Source organism: Erpetoichthys calabaricus, chromosome 6, assembly GCF_900747795.2.
Source record: "Erpetoichthys calabaricus chromosome 6, fErpCal1.3, whole genome shotgun sequence".
In the NCBI taxonomy this organism is placed as follows: Eukaryota; Metazoa; Chordata; class Cladistia; order Polypteriformes; family Polypteridae; genus Erpetoichthys; species Erpetoichthys calabaricus.
Window position 1 is genome coordinate 172,484,721 of NC_041399.2, and position 24,610 is coordinate 172,509,330.

General features: G+C 36.3%; 1 protein-coding gene across 1 annotated transcript in view; it reads left to right on the forward strand.

Moving 5' to 3' along the window:
• Positions 1-24,610, forward strand: part of cul2 (cullin 2) — a 97,675-nt gene that overhangs the window by 32,379 nt on the left and 40,686 nt on the right. The window contains exons 7-13 of the mRNA XM_028804115.2: positions 3,451-3,547; positions 3,877-3,987; positions 4,933-5,095; positions 8,872-8,996; positions 18,254-18,361; positions 21,751-21,810; positions 23,902-24,030. Coding sequence (XP_028659948.1) covers positions 3,451-3,547; positions 3,877-3,987; positions 4,933-5,095; positions 8,872-8,996; positions 18,254-18,361; positions 21,751-21,810; positions 23,902-24,030 — 793 coding nt within the window. The remainder of the gene's footprint in view (positions 1-3,450; positions 3,548-3,876; positions 3,988-4,932; positions 5,096-8,871; positions 8,997-18,253; positions 18,362-21,750; positions 21,811-23,901; positions 24,031-24,610) is intronic.

Genomic DNA, 24,610 nt, shown 5'->3' on the forward strand with positions numbered 1-24,610 from the left:
GTGCTTTGAACTGGCAAACAGGGTGTTAGTTTCAATTTTTAAATTGTGTCCTTTGTGATTACTTTCATCACCAATGCACATTACTTTGCCAATAATTTCAGCCAAGTGTATGACCAAGTGATGAATACCCTCTTTACATGTTGTAAACACTTGTATACATATACGTATTTGATGTGGATATGCTTTAAGTGCACTATACAAGAATGTTTTTACATGAAAAATTTCAAATGTGTCTTTAGCAGACAGATACAATTCTAATTACATTTTCCTGTAAAATGCAAATTATCAGTCTGACATTTTCTTCTGTTTTGTGGTTCAATATGTTAGGCACTCCAGAGTTTTGTACGCTTATACATTTTTACTGATAATAAACGCCACCAATGGAAGAAACCATCAGTGGCGTTTTATTAAGAGAATACGTTGCATAGACAATGTTCTATAATGTAGGTTTATGTTTAAGTCTGAAGTGTGTTGTCATCAGTGTGGATGCAGGTGACTCTCTGTGTTAACCTGAGTGAGTCACTTTGCCTGCCACTATTAACAGTTGTAAAATGAACAAATGTTATTATGAATATCACTATATAAAAATTATGCTTGTTTCCATAAAGGTATAAATTACATTTCAACAACAATAACATTTATTTATATAGCACATTTTCATACAAATGATGTAGCTCAAAGTGCTTTATGTGATGAAAAAAGACAACATAAATAAGAAAATAGAATTAGGGAACACTAATTAACATAGAATAAAAGTAAGGTCCGATGGCCAGGGAGGACAGAAAAACAAAAAAAACTCTAGACGGCTGGAGAAAAAAATGTAAAATCTACAGGGGTTCCGAGGCCACGAGACCGCCCAGCCAGGCATTCTACCTAACGTAAATGATCTCAATCAGTCCTCATGGTTTTCAGGGTTCACATGGAAGAACTTGATGATGATGGTCATGTGCACTTCTGGCCTTTAATCCATCAATGTAGGGACATCACAGTGCTTTGATCAGGAGGTGGTGGCTGAGATCACCACCACAGAAAACCGGAAAAAGAACAGAAGAGAAAGTAGGGGTTAGTACAGATTACAGAGCCACCAAGAATAATAATGATAATTAAATGCATATACAGAGTATCAGGATTAAACTAAAATGAAGCTATGAGAAAGCCATGTTAAAGTAATGTGTTTTTAGCAGTTTTTTTAAAGTGCTCCACTGTATTATCCTGGCTTATTTCCTATTGGCAAGCTATTCCAGATTTTAGGTGCATAACAACAGAAGGCTGCCTCACCACTTCTTTTAAGTTTAGCTCTTGGAATAATAAGCAGACACTCATTTGAAGATCTAAGGTTACGATTTGGAGTGTAAGGTGAAAGACATTCTGAAATATAGGATGGCACGAGATTATTTAAGGCTTTGTAAACCATAAGCAGTATTTTAAAGTCAATTCTAAATGACATAGGTATCCAATGTAATGACATCAGAACTGGAGAGATGTGCTCAGATTCTCTTTTCTGCATTCTACACTAGTTGTAATCGACTGATGTCTTTTTTGGGTAGACCTGAGAGGAGTGCGTTACAGTAATCTAGCCGAATGAAAACAAAAGCCTGAACTAATTTCACAGCATCTTGCAATATTACAAGAGGTCTAACTTTTGTTATATTTCTTAAGTGAAAAAATGCTGTCCTAGTAATCTGATTAATATTTAATTTAAAATTCAGGTCAGAATCAAAAGTTACCTCTAAATTCTTTACGTCCGTCTTGACTTTTAATTCTAATGCAACAAATTTATTTCTAATAACCTCATTATATCCATTTTTGCCAATCACTAAAATTTCTGTTTTCTCCTTATTAAGTTTGAGAAAATTACTATTCATCCATTCAGAAACACAAGTAAGACATTGTGTCAGTGAATCAAGAGAGTCGAGTCGTCAGGCACTATTGATAAATACAGTTGTGTGTCATCAGCATAGCTGTGGTAGCTCATATTATGCCCTGAGATAATCTGGCCTAATGGAAGCATGTAAATCGAAAAGAGCCCAGTATAGAGCCTTGTGGAGCACCATATAGAATGTCACGTGTCTTTGAAGTATAATTCCCACAACTAACAAAGAATTTTCTACCTGCCAGGTAGGACTCAAACCAATTTAAGACACTGCCAGAGAGGCCCACCCATTGACTAAGGTGATTTCTAAGAATATTGTGATCAATGGTATCAAATGCGGCACTCAGATCTAAGAGGATGAGAACAGATAAACGGCCTCTGTCTGCATTTACTCGCAAGTCATTTACTACTTTAATGAGTGCAGTTTCTGTACTGTGATATGTTCTGAAACCCGACTAAAACTTATCAAGAATAACAGGTTTATTCAAGTGATCATTTAGCTGTATAATGACTGCCTTCTCTAGGATTTTACTTAAGAAAGACAGGTTAGAAATAGGTCTAAAATTTTCAAAAGCAGAGGAGTCAAGATTATTTTTCTTGAACAGGGGTTTAACTACAGCAGTCTTATGATAGTCTGGGATGACCCCCGTATCAAATGACAAGTTTACTATGTCAAGAATACCGGTACTATCAATCAGCATGTCAGATACTTCTTTGAAAAAACTTGTTGGTATTGGGTCAAGGACGCAGATGGATAGTCTCAGTTGAGAATTTATTTTATATAAATCAGGTAAATCTATCCTGGTGAAAGAATTTAATTTGTTTATAATGGAGTACCGGGGTTTAAGAGGGTCAGTATTGGGGACATGTACAATATTATTTCTAATATCATTCATTTTTGATTAAAAAATACAGCAAAAGCCTCACAAGTTTCACTGGAAATATTTTGGAGGCATTCCATTGAGTGCCTTGGGTTTAGCAGATGATCAATTGTAGAGAATAAGACTCTGGAATTACTAGCATTGTTACTTATAATTCTAGAGAAATGACACTGCCTTTCAAGATGGACTATGTTGTTGTATTCTGTTATTTTAACCTTTAGTATCTCATAGTGGATAATCAGTTTAGTTTTTCTCCATTTACGCTCAGCTCTCTGGCATGTTCTCTTTAGATCAGACACTCTTTGAGTCTTCCATGGTATAATAGTGCTAGAAGATTTTTTAACTGTCTTTTCAGGTGCAACTATATCAGCAGCAGCTCTCACTTTAGTATTAAAATTTTCCACCTTACCTTATTTCACCAAATTTTTAATATTGCACTTAAAGCGATGTATGTGATGAATCATTATGCTTTTATGGATTGACCCTAATTCAGTCACTTTAGAACAGAGTGAATTAAAAAGAATATATGTGATAAAACTGATAATGTTGGTATTTGTTTTTGCTTGTTTAATATTTATACTATTCTCTTATTCTTGAATATCTGAATAGACCCAATAATTACAGCTTAAATCAGATAAGTAATATGTTTTTACATGCAGAAAGTTTAACATTTTAAACAAATTATTCTTTTTCCAGTGATCGGTGTGGGGAGGACCCAAATCAAAAAGTAATCCATGGGGTTATTAACTCCTTTGTTCACGTTGAACAGTACAAGAAAAAGTTCCCTCTTAAGGTAAATTGTAATTAATTATAACTATGATTGCCTCTAACAGCACCTATAATCATTTTTTATTTTATTGTATAATTCTTTGCATTTTCCACTGTTGGTGGCTGTTAAAGTTATGTTGTTAATAGGAGAGTTAAAGAAATTAAATAATTGTTTATCTGTTGTTAATGTTGGAAATTTTGAACATGCAACAGTCATTAGTCCGACCTGGTTAATTGTAAATATGGTATTAATAATAGGAAGAAATAAGATGTTAAAGTTTATTCTGAAAATTTTATATATACACTCAAAGATGTCATCAAGATTCACTTAAATCGTATTTCCTGCTTTTGTAGTTTTATCAAGAAATCTTTGAAGGCCCCTTTTTGACAGAAACAGGGGAGTATTACAAGCAAGAAGCATCAAATTTACTACAGGAGTCCAATTGTTCACAATATATGGAAAAGGTATTGATTTCAAATATTTTCATAAATATCCTTTAAATACTAGGCATGTTTATTGCAAAGATAAAGATATTTTAGAAGAATAATGATAGTGTGCTTGCTAATGGATCAAATCTAGTTTTCCATATATTTAAGGTTAAATATATGAGTTGGCTTGAACACCCTTGTTTGTAAAGTTAAAGCTGCAGGCTCCCATTTTAAGGGAAATTTCTGCAGAAAAATATTAAACAAAACTCTTCACCATGTTATATAGATGATATTTAAAAAGGTGGTGTTATCATTCACCTTAAGTGTAAGATGTGAATATCAGTTCAATTAATGGAATGTTTTGTGGACACCAAAAAAACTGCTACTGCCAATATGATTAACAAAAACTATCATAGAAGTCTTATTTACAAAATCAGGGTTTGAAGAGGTATTTCTACAGAATGCAGCAAAATCCTAGCATGTTTTAGATTTTGGCTATCCTCTGTTACTGACATTTAAACAATATGCTATATTGAGGTTGAATTGTGTACTGTAATGTGCTGCTTTTTGTATATTAGCAAGCTTTAACAATTTAACTGTTGAATATGAAGCCTGCATTTTCAAATAATTTGGAGGTGTGGTTTGGGGGACATAACGTATTTATTTGATCATTTAAAGGCTACAGTAATTTTATGGTAAGCAGTATGAGAGAAGTTCTTATCTTAAAGATGAACCACCTAGTAACTATGTTAAAGATTATAGTTGTCATTTTCTAACCAATATTGTTCATGCCAACATTTTTTTTTTGGAGATTAATATGACTGTAAATATTGAAGCAATATGAACTAGGCCATCTTGATTTATAATTTTTAGCATTATGATTATTCAGACTCATTATAGTTTTCAAGCCTTTGATGTTTTCTCTCAACAGTTTCAGATGTTTACCAATAAACATTTTTTCATTTTGTCTGATTTTTACAGGTTTTAGCAAGGTTAAAAGATGAAGAGGTGCGATGTCGGAAGTACTTACATCCTAGTTCATATGCCAAAGTGATTCACGAGTGCCAGCAGAGAATGGTGGCGGACCACTTGCATTTCTTACATGGGGAATGTCAAAATATTGTCCGACAAGAAAAGCGAGATGGTATGAATATGTGTGTATTTATAAGGCAAATAAAATGATTAATTTTTTTATGCTAAATTGATGGAATTGTATTTTTTGTATGTGCTATTTCCACTGCACCTAAGGTTGTTTTAGTTTATGTTTGTATTTAAATTTTTTAATTTAATTCAATTTGAAACAAAAATGAATTTTGCTCCACTGAAACACAACACTTAATTTTTATATATCAGTAATAGAAACATTGCAGTAGTTTGATTCTGATGACAGCCTTTGCTATCTGCTTCTTACTTACAGTATATATGATGAGCATTGCATTTTTTATGCAATTTTTGATAATTTAAGGAATGATCACTTAAAAAATATAATCAAAGTACAGTATTTTGTTTCATATTATTAATGACAGAATTCTGTCATTTTTATTTGCAGATATGGTAAAAAAATTAATTTGATCATTTTTCACTATTTATTGTAAATAATTAAAAATCAGCAAAAAAGTAGCTATTGATGTAACTTTTTAACATAATCATATTATTAGTTTTAGAATTGCAGATTGGTAGCACTGCCACCTCACATGCTTAGTGTTTGTTATGTTGAGTTTGCACATTCTTAGCTTGTGTGTATGTGCATTTTCTCCATTATTCTGGTTTTTCACCCATGTCTCCAGAAACATGCTGGTTAGTTTAATTGTGTAAGTTGTGGGTACTACGATAGACTGCTCTATCTATGGCTGTTTCCTGATTTGGACTCAGTGCTGCTAGGTTAGACGTTGGCTACCTGAAACTCTGAATTGAATTAAACACATTTGAGAATGTTTGTAGCAAGTCATACCTTGAATCAGACTACAAGCAGTCCAAGCACTAAAATCTCCAGCCTAAGCTTAGCTCCAAAATCTTGACTTTAAAGCGCATTTTTACCTACATATAGAATAACTTTCAGATTTTCCAATGTAGTATAAAACTGATCAGAGTAATTCTTAGATAGCTTAATACTGATTATCACTGTCATTTAATATCATTTTTGCAGTATTTTTGTATCTTTTGTAGATAAAATTAAGTCTTGGTTTCTGACACCTTTATTTTTGATGCTTAGTACTGTTTGTAGTTTGTATTGTTGTCCGCATATTGATCTTGCAAAATTTTACACTGGATGCCCTTCCTAACATAACCCTCTCCATTTATCCGGGCTTGGGACTGGTGCCAAGAAACACACTGGTTTATGCATCCCCTGTGGCTGGGTTGATATATTGTTCGTTCAAGAGGCTAAATGGAAGGGGAGTAGGGCAGGTGGATTAAGATTGTTCTGTCATGGTGTGGATGGGAGGAGAAATGGGGTAGGGGTTATTCTGAAGGAACAGTATGTCAAGAGTGTTTTGGAGTGTTAATTGTGAAGGTGGAAATTGAAAGTGCAATCATGAATGTTGGTAGTGCATATGCCTCGCAAGTTGGGTGTGCGATGGAGTGAGTTGGATAAAGTGATGCACAATGTACCCAAGGGACAGAGAGTAGTGATTGGAGTGGATTTCTATAGACATATTGGTGAAGGGAACAGAGGAGATGAGGAGGTGGTGGGTAAGTATGGTGTCAAGGAGAGGAATGAAGAAGGTCAAATGATAATGGATTTTGTGAAAAGGATGGACATGGTTGTGGTGAATACATATTTTAAGAAGAGGGAGGAACACAGGGTGACAAACAAGAGTGGAGGAAGATGCACACAGGTAGATTATATCCTATACAGGAGGGTCAATCTGAAGGAGAATGAAGACTGCAAAGTGGTGGCAGGGAAAGGTGTAGTTCGGCAACATAGGATGGTAGTCTGTACGATGACACTGGAGATCAAGAAGAGGAGGAGAGTGAGGGCAAAGACAGGGATCAAATGGTGGAAAGTTGAAAAAGGAAGTCTGCAAGGTTGAGTTCAGGGAGGAAGTACGACAGGCACTGGGTGGCAGTGAAGAGTTACCAGACAGCTGGGCAACTACAGCAGAAGTAGTAAGGGTGACAACAAGAAGGGTGCTTGGTATGACATCTAGACAGAGGATGGAAGAAAAGGAAATGTGGTGCTGGAATGGGGAAGTGCAGGAGAGTATACAGAAGAAGAAGTTGGCGAAGAAGAATTGGGTAGTCGGAGAGATGCAGAAAGTAGACAAGAGTACAAGGAGACAAGGCGTAAAGTGAAGAGAGAGGTGGCAAAGGCTAAAGAAAAGGCATAGGAGAGGTTGGACACTAAGGAGGGAGAAAAGGACCAGTATTGATTGGCTAGACAGAGGGACCAAGCTGAGAAAGATGTGCAGCATCTCACAAGTGAGGAGGGTGTGTTGAGCAGATGAAAAGAGTACTTTGAGAGGCTGATGAATAAAGAGAATGAGAGAGAGAGAAGGTTGGATGATGTGGCGATAGTGAATCAGGAAATGCAACAGATTAGCAAGGAGGAAGTAAGGGCAGCAATGAAGAGGATGAAGAATGGAAAGGCAGTTGGTCAAGATGACATACCTGTGGAAGCATGGAGGTGTTTAGGAGAGATAGATGACAGTTGAGTTTTTAACCAAATTGTTTAATGGAAACTTAGAAAGTGAGAGGATGCCTGAGGAGTGGAGAAGAAGTGTACTGGTACCGATTTTTAAGAATAAGGGGGATAGGGGAATATGCAGAGCTGTATTAACTAAAAGGGGGATAAAATTGATGAGCAGGGTGGAATAGGTGGAGAAGAGTATCAGGAGTAATTTGTGACAGATGGGTATCAACAAGACTAAAAGGAAAGGTCTACAGAACAGTAATGAGACCAGCTATGTTATATGGGTTGGAGACGGTAGCACAGACCAAAAAACAGGAGACAGAGGTGGAGGTAGCAGAGTTAAAGATGCTAAGATTTGCATTGGATGTGACGAGAATGGATAGCATTAGGAACAAGTACATCAGAGTGTCAGCTCAGGTTGGACTGTTTGGAGACAAAGTCAGAGAGGTGAGATTGTGTTGATTTGGACATATGTTGAGGAGAGATGCTGGGTATATGGGAAAAGAATGCTAAGAATAGAGCTGCCAGGCAAGAAGAAAAGAGGAAGGCCTAAAAGTAGGTTTATGGTTGTGGTGAGAGAGGACATGCAGGTGATGGGTGTAACAGAGCAAGATGCAGAGGACAGGAAGGTATGGAAAAAGATGATCCTCTGTGGCAACCACTAAAAGGGAGCAGTCGGAAGAAGAAGAAAAAGAAGTGCTGTTAGTAATGTAGTCTCAATAGAATGCTTTTTAATCTTTTTTTTTCTTGAGTAAATGTCAGAGCAGTAAGGCTGTGATTTCTCAATAAGGTAATTAATTAAACTTTCAGAATACGTGTTGCGACAATATGGTTGGAGCCATGTTATTTTATGTATTAATCCTAGATAAAAATAAACACCAGTGTATACCAAAATAATTGGATTTAACTTAAGACAAAACATAAAGAAATCAAGTACAAAATGTCATGTACACTATGTCTCCAGAAAAATTCAGAAATAAACTTGCTTCACTTCAGTATGAATCATAGAAACTGAACGATTTAATGCTGTTCTTGGTGCATGGATATAATCATATTTGTGTATATGATAATCCATATGCATTGTAAATGTGGTCTTTGATGAGGTTTTATTGTTAACTTTTTTGGTAATAGTGTTTAATCTTGAATTAGTCATAGTCTAAACTTCAAGTAATATTGTATAGTTTGAAGAAAAAAATTTGTGTCAATTCCTAATAACAGTATCTTCTTTGATCTGACCACATAAGAAAATAGTTTTGTTTTTACATTTTTCTGTTTCATGTTATTTGCAGACATGGCAAATATGTACACACTGCTACGAGCCGTCACTAGTGGTTTACCTCATATGATTCAGGAACTGCAGAATCATATCCATGATGAGGGCCTTAGAGCAACAAGCAACCTCTCTCAGGAAAATGTAAGTACCACAGAATGGGCTGTAGTTAATGTCTGAATTATCTCTTATGAGGATCAATTCACACAGTATCAGAAATGTTAGACATTATCAGTAATATAGTTATTTTGCATACAAATACTTTGGCAAAACTTCCTGAGTGGCTATTAGCAATTAACTGTAGAATTATGAAAATAAGAACAGAATGCAAAATCTAGTTTGATGATCTTAAAGGACATTGCTTATCTGTCTTAACTATGAAAAGTGGTTTATACAGTGGTGTGAAAAACTATTTGCCCCCTTCCTGATTTCTTATTCTTTTGCATGTTTGTCACACAAAATGTTTCTGATCATCAAACACATTTAACCATTAGTCAAATATAACACAAGTAAACACAAAATGCAGTTTTTAAATGATGGTGTTTATTATTTAGGGAGAAAAAAATCCAAACCTACATGGCCCTGTGTGAAAAAGTATTTGCCCCCTTGTTAAAAAATAACCTAACTGTGGTGTATCACACCTGAGTTCAATTTCCGTAGCCACCCCCAGGCCTGATTACTGCCACACCTGTTTCAATCAAGAAATCACTTAAATAGGAGCTGCCTGACACAGAAGTAGACCAAAAGCACCTCAAAAGCTAGACATCATGCCAAGATCCAAAGAAATTCAGGAACAAATGAGAACAGAAGTAATTGAGATCTATCAGTCTGGTAAAGGTTATAAAGCCATTTCTAAAGCTTTGGGACTCCAGCAAACCACAGTGAGAGCCATTATCCACAAATGGCAAAAACATGGAACAGTGGTGAACCTTCCCAGGAGTGGCCGGCCGACCAAAATTACCCCAAGAGCACAGAGACGACTCATCCGAGAGGTCACAAAAGACCCCAGGACAACATCTAAAGAACTGCAGGCCTCACTTGCCTCAATTAAGGTCAGTGTTCACGACTCCACCATAAGAAAGAGACTGGGCAAAAACGGCCTGCATGGCAGATTTCCAAGACGCAAACCACTGTTAAGCAAAAAGAACATTAGGGCTCGTCTCAATTTTGCTAAGAAACATCTCAATGATTGCCAAGACTTTTGGGAAAATACCTTGTGGACTGATGAGTCAAAAGTTGAACTTTTTGGAAGGCAAATGTCCCGTTACATCTGGCGTAAAAGGAACACAGCATTTCAGAAAAAGAACATCATACCAAAAGTAAAATATGGTGGTGGTAGTGTGATGGTCTGGGGTTGTTTTGCTGCTTCAGGACCTGGAAGGCTTGCTGTGATAGATGGAACCATAAATTCTACTGTCTACCAAAAAATCCTGAAGGAGAATGTCCGGCCATCTGTTCGTCAACTCAAGCTGAAGCGATCTTGGGTGCTGCAACAGGACAATGACCCAAAACACACCAGCAAATCCACCTCTGAATGGCTGAAGAAAAACAAAATGAAGACTTTGGAGTGGCCTAGTCAAAGTCCTGACCTGAATCCAATTGAGATGCTATGGCATGACCTTAAAAAGGCGGTTCATGCTAGAAAACCCTCAAATAAAGCTGAATTACAACAATTTTGCAAAGATGAGTGGGCCAAAATTCCTCCAGAGCGCTGTAAAAGACTCATTGCAAGTTATCGCAAACGCTTGATTGCAGTTATTGCTGCTAAGGGTGGCCCAACCAGTTATTAGGTTCAGGGGGCAATTACTTTTTCACACAGGGCCATGTAGGTTTGGATTTTTTTTCCTCCCTAAATAATAAAAACCACCATTTACAAACTGCATTTTGTGTTTACTTGTGTTATATTTGACTAATGGTTAAATGTGTTTGATGATCAGAAACATTTTGTGTGACAAACATGCAAAAGAATAAGAAATCAGGAAGGGGGCAAATAGTTTTTCACACCACTGTATGTAGAATTTGTATCTCTTTAGGTTAGGAATGGAGATCTTCTATCCTGTAAGAACTTAGCAGCTGAGGGTTTTTGTTGCTACCTAACCTTTACCCAGTGGATAGACACTGCTTATAAATTAGATCCTAGTATATTTAGTTTTCTTGTTTACCTAGTCATGCATGCAGAGTATGTGGTAATGTTAAATCAAATCAATTATGCTTATCTGTATTGTTGCCGGGGTGGCGCAGTGGGTAGCGCTGCTGCCTCGCAGTTGGGAGACCTGGGTTCACTTCCCGGGTCCTCCCTGCGTGGAGTTTGCATGTTCTCCCCGTGTCTGCGTGGGTTTCCTCCGGGTACTCCGGTTTCCTCCCACAGTCCAACGACATGCAAGTTAGGTGCACTGGCGATTCTAAAAATTGTCCCTAGTTTGTGCTTGGTGTGTGTGTGCACGCCCTACAGTGGGCTGGAGCCCTTACCGGGGTTTGTTTCCTGTCTTGCGCCCTGTGTTGGCTAGGATTGGCTCCAGCAGACCCCCGTGACCCTGTAGTTAGAATATAGCGGGTTGGATAATAGATGGATGGATGTATTGTTGCCAGGCTATTTAGACTATTCTGCTACATTTGAGGAGGGTCCACTATTTTGGTCTTTTAGTAAATTATGAGGTCATTATGTTGATGGAGAAGTATAGTGAAGGCCAGAAGGAGTTGTATTGCATCTTTGTGGACCTGGAGAAAGCATATGACAGGGTTCCTCGAGAGGAGATGTGGTATTGTATGAGAAAGTCGCAGAGAAGTATGTAAAAGTTGTACAGGATATGTACGAGGTAAGTGTGACAGTGGTGATGTCTGTGGTAGGAGTGACAGATGCATTCAAGGTGGAGGTGGGATTACATCAGGGATCAGCTCTGAGTCCTTTCTTATTTACAATGGTGATGGTCAGGTTGACAGACGAGATTAGACAGGAGTCCCCGTGGACTATGATGTTTGCTGATGACATTCTGATCTGTAGCGATAGTAGGAAGCAGGTTGAGGAAACCCTGGAGAGGTGGAGATATGCTCTGGAGAGGAGAGGAATGAAGGTCGGTAGGAACAAGACAGAATACATGTGTGTGAATGAGAGGGAGGTCAGTGGAATGGTGAGGATGCAGGGATTAGAGTTGGCGAAGGTGGATGAGTTTAAATACTTGAGATCAACATTACAGAGTAATGGGGATTGTGGAAGAGAGGTGAAAAAGAGAGTGCAGGCCGGGTGGAATGGGTGGAGAAGAGTGCCAGGAGTAATTTGTGACAGACGGGTATCAGCAAGAGTGAAAGGGAAGGTCTACAGGACGGTAGAGAGACCAGCTATGTTATGTGGGTTGGAGATGGTGGCACTGACCAGAAAGCAGGAGACAGAGCTGGAGGTAGCAGAGTTAAAGATGCTAAGATTTGCACTGGGTGTGACGAGGACAGAGGTGGGTAGAGTAGCCAAAAATTGTACTCAAGTAAGAGTAGCTTTACTTCAAAATAATATTATTCAAGTAGAAGTAAAAAGTAGTCATCCAAAAAATTACTCAAGAGTAAAAAAAGTACTTGGTGAAAAGACTACTCAAGTACTGAGTAACTGTTTGAACATAATAAATTATTTATTTTTTAGAAATGTTATAATAAGACAGACAAAAATATAAAATAATGTGCAAATTCTGCTATTTCCAAATAATAAAATAAAAAATGAGTAAAAATAAATAACATGTTTACAAAATAAAGATGCACAAATAACACAAAGTTCCAAATCTCAGTTTTTCACAACAAAGCTTTTGAAGCCAATACCTACAGTAGGTAACATGTATGTTTGAACAGTGCAAACTATTTACAGTGACAAGATATACAGTACACTGACAGTATAATACTGCATATTCACTTGCCCTCCAAATAGCACAGCTGATAGAAAATAGCATTAGAACAAGGCAGCTTGTGCATGTACAACAAGTCTCACTTTACCTTGACTGGCCAGTCGCAGATAGTTGACACAGACTGCTCAGCCAATCAGAGCGCAGCAGGCCTGCCGTGCCTCAGAAACCCGAGTTTGATTCCCTGCTGGGGAGAAAGTGATATATATATTTTTTCTTTTTAACCTCAAACAGACATAAAATGTATAAATTGGTATGCACTGTCAGTTAATGAGATCATTATATTTTCATGTGGGATGCTCCTTTTAAAATATTTTTTAACAATTGAGACTGCAATTAACATGAACAAGTGTCCTTATAACTGTTATGTTTAAGATCCATAAATACCCATAACACACAGACAGACAGAGCACTGCGTAATAGAGAGACAGATAGCCAGACATATAAGTCACTAGATATATAAATAAACAGGGAAGGCACTGTATAATAGATATATTAAAAAACAGCTAAGGGGATAGATATATAGATAGATAGGAAGGAAAGGCACTATATGATAGGCAGACAGGGAAGCTGCTGTATAATAATAAAATTACTGTTATTACTATATAGATAGAGAGGAAGTTCACTGTATACACTGTATAAAAAACAGACAGAGAAAGCACTACTAAATGAAAAATAGTACAGCCTTTTTATTAATCAACAGATACTTTAGGAATGCAAGCAGGTAGTGAGAGTACATGTAGATGTGAAAATCACTAGACAGACAGATAGATATGGAAGGCACTGTATAACAGATACAAAACTGTCAGAAAAAACAGGGTATACAGTAAATAATATACAGGCAGAGAAGCCACTAGATAGGTAGATAAATAGACAGACATGAAAGGCATTATATAAGACAGATAGATAGGAAAGGCACTATATACTAGGCAGAAAGGGAAACCAAAAAGTAATAATACTATTATTACTACAAAGACAGATAGACAGGGAATTCACTGTATAATAGGCAGACAGCGAAGGCAGTATATAAGAAAACAGACAGAGATCACACTAGATAGATAGATCTCAGCATTAGCAATATATTAGTTTTATTATATATATTGTGACAGATAAGGGCACTGTCGACCCCTTGAACCCTCAGACACCACATCAGACACCAGATAAAAGTCAAAAATTTTGACTTTATTATAATAATAGTGCACAAAGCACCCTCCACTCCACAATACTCAATAAACAATACAATTCTCAATAATCCAATACACTATCCTCCACTCCCAGCAGCTCAGTCACCCTTCCTCCCAACTCTGCTCACTTCTGGGATCTCCCAGAGTCCTTTAATAGTCCCTGACCCGGAAATGCCTCTGTCCCTCAGTCCATGTGACTTCCTAGCACTTCCGGGTCAGATCAAATGCTCTTCTTTTTCTTTATCCCAGAAGTACATAATTTCTTTCGCTTCCATGACTGGGAAGTACTTCCGGGTTATAGGGAAAGTAGCAGTCCCTGCTTCTCCCTGCAGCGTCCCCTGGAGGCCCCCATGGTATCCAGCAGGGCTGTGATGTAAAACTCTACTGTCCATGATGCCCTGCTGGAACTCGGGGCACCTCCATGTTGCAAGAAGGGCTCCACCTGGCGGCAGGGATAAACGGCCGGCCATATCCCACTAATATATATATATATATATATATATATATATATATATATATATATATATATATACAGTATATGTGTGTGTATCTGAGATTTATGTCAATAAAATAAATGGAAAATGATTCAGTCTGTTTATTATTCAACACATGCTGCAGGAAAGCAAGAAGGCCGTTAGAGTACATATAGATCTGAAAGGCACTAGATAGACACATAAATAGGAAAGTCACTGTATAATAGATGTGGAATGCTCTTTTTAAAAAAAATTAAAAATTGAGACTGCAATTAACATGAACAAGTGTCCTTATAACTGTTCTTATTTTTAAGTTCTGTAAGACATACACTGTCAGACAGATCACTGAATAATTCACAGACAGAGAAGTTACTAGATAGATAAACTGGGAAGGCACTGTATAATAGAAAATATAAAACTGTTAGGAGAAAAAAACAGCTAGAGGGATAGATAGAAAGATAGATAGATAGATATATGTGAAAGGCACTATATGACAGGTGCTGCAGAAAGGCAAGCAGGCAGTGAGAGTACATTCACATGTGAAAGGCGCTAGATAAATGGATAGATGGGGAAGGCACTTATATAATAGGCAGACGGAGAAGGCACTAGACAAATACATAACAGTATTAGCTATATAGTAGTTTCGTTTAATATATAATATATATGTATTTTACAACTCGGAGAATTATGTCAAAAAGAAATACATTAAATCATATATCAATCGACACATGCTGCAAGCGGGCAGTGAGAGTGGAGATAGATGTGAAAGACGCTAGATAGATTGTATACGACAGGCAAAAACAGCGACCACTTGATAACAGTATTAGCTATAATCAATGAAATCATGAATTAATCAACAGAAATAACCGTGCGATTGACATTTTAAACTTAACGATTTACTTAAGAAAGAAAAAAGAAAAACGCCCCAATACATCAACGAAGGCAGTTCAAAAGATTCTGCTGTTATCTCTATATTGAAAAAAATGTAGAATTCTGTAATTGTAGTATGTAGAATCACAGATTTAATAATTATATAATACTGTATAATATTCTGCAGAATGGAAACATTTTAGAATAGAGAATTCATACCTTTTTCTCCAGAAAGCAACAGTTTAGCTTTGTTTATTATATTTAAAAAGAGTGGTGTTTTTATGTCTTTATACACCCTTAGCGGGGCTAAAATTATTTATTAATATTTACTTGTATGCCTGATAATAGTTAACTGCTTATCTAACTTGAAACAATGCACAGTATTTTTAGGAGTCTATATGTACTGATCTGCTAGTCTTGAGCATTGTAAATGGTTAATGCCTTGGAGCTGATAGATAATACATTAAGCATGTCTTTAGTAACCCTAAATAGGATAGGCAGCAAGAGAAAACTGATACGTGGAAAGCTAGTTTATGGTGTCATGATCTATAGAAATCTATTCTGTATTAGCTATTCAAACATTTCCAGTTTTTGCATCTTTAAATTTGTGAATGTGTGGGGTGTCCTAGCTTGTGTTGGCACATGTCAGTGTGCTCCATGCAAAGACAAAATTAAACATAAAGTAATGTGTTTTTTTTTTTGTATTTCTGATCCTCTCTGTACCCATGAGAAAATGATGCAAACATTAAATAAATATATCCTGAGGATCATCATTATCTAGAGATTAATATGTATTCCAATAAAACTTTGTAGTAACATGGCAAAAACATGTTCCTTTGTTTGTGTATCCTGGGAAAAAATATTTAAGAACAAAAAAAAATGTTTTATCAACTTAAAAGTGTTTCTGCAAATTATTATTACCAAACCTCTTGCCAGTTTACATAATTGTAAACTAGGCAACCTATATTTGTTTACTATAACATAACAGTACTATATTATCAGGTATTGAATATATTTAGACTATACAATTTCAGTGCTTGAAAATTCATTCAGTTCAGTTTAATTTTATAAGGAATTCTATTTACATTTTCAGCCCACTTAGTTTTTTTTACATACTTGGGCCTGTCCCAGCTGGCACAAGAATTCATGATTACTTGCTAAAAATGGGATGACATTCCCTTTAAATGCTCTTACAAACATTTAAGCATTGTTAACCTTATAAGAGGAAACTAGAATGAGATGGTGAATGTTAAAATGATTTGAAACCAAAGACACTATAAACCTATAGCCATAACACTTAAAAAATAAACACATTTCCAGGAATGAGAAAAATATACGTAAAGCATGTACTTTAACAAAACATTGTTCATTTGTTTTAATCTTCCCAAAAAACACAGATTATGCAGTGAGATTACAACTTTCCAAACACAGAAAAATGTATTAGTTATACTTTTACCTAGCAAGGTATAAGTGGAGCAAAGCTTTATCATGTCACCTTTAAAAAGCCTTAATTTAAAGATTAGTTCACAGTTAAACAAAAGCCACAATTCGTCCACTTTCTATCCATTACATTATGCCTCAAATATCACCTGAAGCAAGAAGAAGCAGGGTCAACACATTTGGTTGATGCGCCCAAAAATTGTTATATATGCTTCACCTGTACAGCCAGAAAACACAGCGCCCACATTCATAACAGGATAGTTAAGGATGGGCTGCATGTTCCTGGTTTTAGATCAACAGACCCTGTGAGAAGTCCTTAGGTTATACTTCCTACACAACCTGACCATGTACCAGGACAATACCAAGCTTTGTACAGCTTCTGTGATCAAACCTGTTCTGTAGAATGAATATTGGTGTGCAGGTTTTTCCTAGGCCCAACTTCTGTACCGGTTGCAACCTTATAGAGCATTTATGGCATGTCCTTAAGTGCAACATTCAGGTGTGCTAGTACTGTATATCTTGAGTTTGAAAGTGTTTATTGATAAGTATTTCTTTGTAGATAAATTATAAATGAGGAGGAGTATGATAAGCTGATCACTACAAAGCTGTTTAACCCGCTTATGATATAATAAACTCATAACAGCAACAGAAAACACAATGAATTTCAGTAATACCTGAAATATTACATTGTTAACTAGGGGGCTCCACCCCCTGCTCGCTTCGCTCACCAACCCCTGGTCTTGGGTAACCCGAAATAGATTTGAAAGAGATTATTTATCTCCGTCAGTTGTGGTCTTTCGTTTTGAACCCGTGCCTGCTTTGCTTCCGCAGTTTCAGACGCGCGTTGTAGGCGCCTGTGTTCATTGATCTTATCCAGGTGGGCTTGTGTTTGTATCGTAGAGCTGTATTGTATTTGAATTTGGTGTAAAGCGTTCAGCGGTTTGTACAATCCCAAGCAGCACATTATTCCTAACTTCACTCCGCAGTAGTGCCACTCACAGTATGGCGGTGACGCCTGCGCCTTCACTCCGCAGTAGTGCCACTCACAATATGGCGGCGACGCCTGCGCCTTTCGTACTATCTTTGTGGACCTGTGGGGACTCCGTAGCCTCTCACGTTTGACTCTGGGGTGCAGCGCAGAATCCTCTTTTTTTTGTGTGGTTGTGTCATTAGTGGTAGCTATGGGCACGTTGTTGCTTCATTTCTCATTCACGTTAGTTGAGCTCTTTCGTTCTTGGGCCGTGACTCCTTCGTTCGCGGTGGATACGACTTCGCTTGCGGTTTATGAGACGCGCGCCTGCGCAGTACGTCTCATGGTCCCATCGCCGTGTCCCTGCGTCCATATCCGGTTTATTCTCGGTTAGTAATATGGATTGGTATAGGTTATAAACCTGTGCCAGTGGTTCCTCAAGTGGTAGTGATTAGTGAGAAATATTTTTTCTTTGCTTTAGATGCTGTGTTCCAGCTGTGTTCTTGTTTTACTTAACAGTACCGTTTACTACAATGAGGTCCTCTTTATTAATAGTTTTGTCGTTTTATTTCCCCCATTCTAGATGCCAACTCAGTTTGTAGAGTCTGTGTTAGAGGTTCATAGCAAATTCATTCAACTCATCAACACTGTCCTAAATGGAGATCAGCACTTTATGAGCGCACTTGACAAGGTCAGTCTACAATTTTTACCATAATACTACAGATTCTAATTAATTATCCTATTGTAGTAGTAAGGGAATAAATCTGGCTGTACTATGTTGGTATTGTATCACATTGTAGTATTGACACAAATACTGTTTACAGTTTGATTTTATTTGTCATGTTTTTTAGTGGATCCATTAATGCTTCCTTATTTTCTTTTTTAAAGAATGCTTTCTGTTAGCCTAATAAATCATTAAAATGACTAATTAATTAACTTATGGTTTATTTTATAGTGTGCTGTCTTTGTCTTACCTTTTTAACCCAACTAACCTATGCTGTAGCCTCCTTAGCGTTACTCAGGCTGTGAAAACCATCCTAAAAGCGTTGGTACCAACTGTCACTCAGCAACTGTACAGATGTGTCTTGCGTAAGCGTTAGAACCAAGAATCACTTGGTCTGTAAAAGTGCTGTCAGTACTGCTATTCTTTGGAGAAATTATGTCTGAGTGTAGGCTTTCACTAATTATGAAATATCTGCACTTTACCAATAATGAAGACTTTGATAAGAATACCTATCCTGCACCCAAAATGAAAGAAATTTGGGAGATATACCCTTGTAGTAAAATTTTGGAGCGTTTGCATTCCGGACCTCAATGTCGGCATCAATGAAAGTCTCATGGCTTATAAGGGCAGACTGTCATGGATACAGTGCATCAAGTCAAAAAGAGCAAGATCTGGCATAAAGCTTTGCGAGCTTTGTGAATCTATAACAGGATACATTTGGAATTCGGTTTGGTACACAGGGAAAGGGACAATGTTTGATCCGAAATACAATGAGTCTGGCACTGTTACATCATCGGTGCCAACTTTGATAGATGCTCCACTAGATCAAGGTTACTGTGTAACCATGGACAATTTTTATACTTTGCCAGAGCTATTTGACATCTTGTTGCAAAGAAAGACTGATACATATGGAACAGTGCGTCCTAACATGCCTAAAGACTTTGGCAGAGCTAAATTACAGCAAAGTGTGTAGGTAGTTTGGAAAAAGGGTAAAGTGCTTGCACTGAAATGGAAGGACAAGAAAGATGTTTGTCTTCTTAGCACTGAACATAATGCAGCTTACAGTCACTATACAGGCAAAAGGCAACAAGCAGGTTATAAAGCTTAGATTACAACAGAAGGTCGGCGTAGATCATGCGGATCAAGAATGGACTTTTTCTATTGCGTTACGCAGAGGTAACAATAGAAATACTACAAAAAGATATTTCATCATTTGGTGGAACAGTGCATTTGGAATGCATTTGTGTTATACAAATAAAAAGCTGGCAAAACTGTATCTGATGCAAACTTTATATGCCAACTTATCAACAAATTATTGCCACACATCCACTGTCCACACTACCATTAAAGAGACGCGGTCAACCCAGCACATTGTGGATCAATCCAGAGCGTGTTATTGGTAGACATTTTATTGATTATATACCTCCAACAGAAAAAAACAATAGAATCTAACTTGTACCTGGCAGAGTACTGTTCAAAAACTGGTAACTATGGAAAGAAAATACACGCTGTTATTGTCCAGACTGTGAAGATGGATTGTGTCTTTCACCGTGCTTTAAGGTTTACCTCACAAATGGATCATTTTGAGATTGTATTCTATTTTGACATCATTAGTAGTATTATTACCCAATACGCTGTCATTATAGTCTGTTGAGATGTGTTGTGTTGACTTATTAATACATAGTGCTATTTAAGTTCAGCTGTATAAAACTGCAAGGATTAAAAGAAAAGCTATCTAGAAATTATAAACCTCTGTGGAACCAAAAAAAACAAGCAATCAATATCCTTCTTGGACACCATAATAGTGTACCCCAAGTAGAAACCACCTTTTTTCTGAACATAAGTATTCATTATCTGTGTTTTTTTTTTCAAGGATCCCCATCGAGAATTTAAATGTGTATACAAATCTTGTCTAGCCATGTTAAAGAATAAAAACAACTGAGCAGTGATGTTGCAGCTAAACCACATACTGACCAAAAGTTAACAATATTTGATTTTGACTTTAGAATCTAGCAATGCCCGTTTCCTATCTACACCATTCCTCTTCTGTTGAACTTTTGATATTCTTATCCATATTGAGATAAACAATAATAATTAGCATTCTGCTGCATTTTACAGATTACCATGATTTAATTTTAAGATAAAAAGGCAGACAACATACAACAATCATGACGATGTTGTTATAATTTGCACTAGTGGTTTCTGAATTAAGAGTAACATCTGTCTCTTCCGATATTATGTTAATTGTAAATGGATTCATGGTGCAGAAGCACATACTAAAATGTCATACCAAAAATCGTACATTTTTCAGTTTGCATCTTTAGCACACATATTTCAGTTTGTTTTTGATGACAGACCCAGATTCTGTTAAGTGGGAAGGTATTATTCTTGTCAGCAGTTCGTTCTTTCTTTCTTTCTTTCTTTCTTTCTTTCTTTCTTTCTTTCTTTCTTTCTTTCTTTCTCTCTCTCTCTCTCTCTCTCTCTCTGGCTAATTTTGAAAAGCAGAAACTCACAGTGCAAAAATGTTAAAATGGGGAATAATTTATCTCAGTTTTATTCTCATTACGCAAGCTGTATTTATTATTGGTTATACTTCTTATGCACAAGAATATTATAATAACCTTTTTGGTTCCTCATTGTGGTAATCAATATGTCGACCTCAGTGCTAGAAATTTGAGACACCTTTGCTTGTTTGTGTATGGATCTGAAAGAGGGGACCTGAACAAGGCTTGCCTGTTGGAAGATGTAAACAGCAATCACCTGATGATAAATCCAGGAAAAATCTCAAAATATAAACCATAAACAGACTGGAAGCTTAATGTCCTTTCCATGTTTTGGGTATTGAATGTAATACAAAAAGCAGATGTCTGTGTTCCTCCTTGATGATGTCATATGCTGAGAAAAACCATTGTAGTGCGACTTATTCTTGTATAGTATACAAGAAAGTTAATGCAAGCAGCTTATTTGGAAACTCTACAAAAGCACATTTCGTTACAGCTCAGAATTTTCTGGTAATAAGGCTGCTATGTATATTATGTTTTAACAATGAACATGAAGTAAAATGCTTACTCTTTAAATCCTGAAAATGTTTGCTCTTGCCAAAAAGGACCACACACACATGAAAATGATCATATAGATAGGTTGCATGCTTGATTATAATTAGTTTGTAAACCCTTATATTTACTTTATTTGTTTTTTGCAAGAGATCTCGATATAAACTGTTTTCTGCAGCGTGTGGCAAGGTTTTATTCTATCTGTTCTTGTAATGTCAAAACTGTATAAATTTCAGTAAAGGAGCTAAATATTTATGCACAACCTTGTCCATGAAAATACATTTTTTCTCGATTTCTTTTTAGGCTTTGACTTCAGTGGTAAACTACAAAGAGCCAAGATCCATTTGCAAAGCCCCAGAGCTGGTAAGTACATTGAAAAGTTAACTTATTCTTTAATACCAAGCTATTTTAAATAATTTAAACAAAACAAAAAAGCATTTTATAAACACTTACTTTAATCATTCAAGGCAAAATATGAAATAGTTGCAATTTACTACTTGCTTTTTTTTTTTTTTTTTTTTAACATTTTCTGTTCCCACTGCCTCTATGCCATTTACTTATGTTTTTTTTTTCTAGATATCATATCTATTGTTGCTTTCGTTTTTTAGTCTCTACACCTCATTAGGTTACTTAAGATTATTATCGAGCAATGGGTGTTTGTAGCATTTGTTCATAAAGCTTAGTTTTCTTCCTCCAGAACCCATCAACATATCTTTAGTAGTTAGCTTTTTCATTCTTATATTTTTGTCCATTCACGGTACACTGCTGAGAAATGTCTCCCAAGAGGCACTGCACCTCACATCATAGAGGCTTCACTGTAAGACTCCGTGCAACGCTTCAGCTCTCTGTCTGAAATTACAGATGTGTAGTGTCTTGAACTCGGAGTGTTTGGTATTCTAATTAACAACTAGCTTTCCACTTCTCAATTCAGTTCATAGTCTTAGCGCTTTGGTTCTGATGATGCTGTCATCATTTTGGTAATGACTCCTGGCAGTTCTTGTTTGGAGTTTAGTTTATAATTTGCTTATAATTTAGTTCTCTGGATTTTGTTTTTGTTACCAATACTACAGTATTCCAGTAAACTGTACTTGTTTCAGTTTGTTGGAAGCATGCATATCTCCAGGTCTGTTTTTAAAATCATATTTGCAGTTTCTTACAATCCACTGTACCAGTAGATAATGAAGAGGTTGGTTAGAGAGAAAAAAAAATTGTAGTCAGAGTGAGTCTGTGCTGTGGTCGAGAAAAGCTGCTTTGAGTATTCACAACTGACGTAAAAATCAGAAAGGGTGAACTGCCTTTTAAAATAGCATTTTGATATCTTCAGGTTTTAATTACGACTTGGTTTAAGAGTTGATTCTAAGAATAGGAATAATAATTAGGGCTGCCATGATGTAGTGGCTGCTGTGTGCTCTTCTCCATGCACTACATTTGTAACTTTCTGAACCAACTGCTCATCACTATAATGAGCAGTTTTCCAGCACAAACATGCTGGCCAGTATGCAGACACCCTGTGATTTGAGTAACACAGTACATTACTCTCTAGAACCATTCAAGTGTTTTCCACACCATAGTACACCCTTTGGATTGCCTACATCAACTCATTCACCATAGGGGCAAAGATATCCTAAGCTAGAAACCCCTCCTTTTACTTTCAGGATTTTGTACTGGCGCAAATCTCTGTGAAAAATGTTAAAGTCACATTTTTGTTAAATTTTAGTATGTTTCTATTGACCCTTTGCAAATAGTTGATAAAAAATTAAGTACTGTTTTTTATCACTGAAAGACTAAATACAGTTATTTATTGTAATTTATTGCCAACCTGAAATTGTTGTACAGTTTTCTTTCCATTAGATAAAAATATAATTGTGCAAGTACCCTGTACTTAGTGGTAGGTAAATGGAATATCAGCAAGGTTCAGTCCAAGTATAAGAAGACGTGTCCATACCACCAGGTCTTTGATTATTTAGCTACACCACTCATTCAAACAAGAGTCACAATATTGTGCATTGTCCGAATGTGTTGCTTGTGTGAAAGACCAATATACAAATATGTACATTTGCAGAAGATGTGATATGTATAGTACAGTATGTGCAGTGTGTATGTAATTTATAGTTTCATGTAGATCATTCAGTTATGCTTCAACTTTGACATTTTAAGAATGTTTCAAAAACATTAATCATTAAAAAATGTTGAAAGGAGCAATACATTTTAAATTGATGCTAATGTGTACACACTTTAATGTTCATGCTTGGTGTGTGTAAACTGGATACATCTATATGCAGACGCTGAAGCTACTTCATTCCACCAAGATTCTGCCTCACCTAGATTAACTAGAAAAAGACAACTCTGTGTTCACACAATTATTCATTTCAGTCTTCAGTGCTATCTGCAATTAGTAATTATATCAATTTTTAGATTCTGATTGTTTTTGTCCTAAATATATTTTAAATACAGCTTGCCAAGTACTGTGACAATCTGTTAAAGAAGTCTGCAAAAGGGATGACAGAAAATGAGGTTGAAGATAAATTGACAAGCTTTATAACTGTCTTTAAATATATTGACGATAAGGACGTATTTCAGAAGGTAAGGGCCTTAAATCGTGTTGTTTATAATTATGTTTTTGGTCATTGTTTTTAGATGTAGCGAGATGATGTTGCAGTCAGAGCCGCTTAAAGCTGTTAACTCACATCTCTGAGAACTTTGATTTGATGCACAATGACAAAGCCTTAGTAAAGCTTGCATGTTCATCCAATGTTTGTGTGGGTTTTAACTCTGTTCTGTAATTTTTTTACACACTTCATAAAACATGTTTTTTGTCATTTGAATTGTCATGGTATTACTGGCAACAATACATATTTACAGCTTCTTATTGAGCACAATAAACAGTAAATGAAACACCATTGCAATAAACATCTTGTAACTAATTTTCATAATACTAATGCCTACCAAACATGTGTGAAAGGAAAACAAGAGGTAGTATTATTCTAAAAAGTTAAAGCGTATGTGTACATAAATAGCAAGAAGGCAAAGATGGGGTTCTGTTTTTGCACCCTATTCATAATTTATTCTCAATTTCAGTTTCCTTGTATAAAGAGTATAAGTAACAATTTTGACTTAACTGCCCTACTGCTTATAATGGCAGGCAGTGCAGTGTATTAAAATG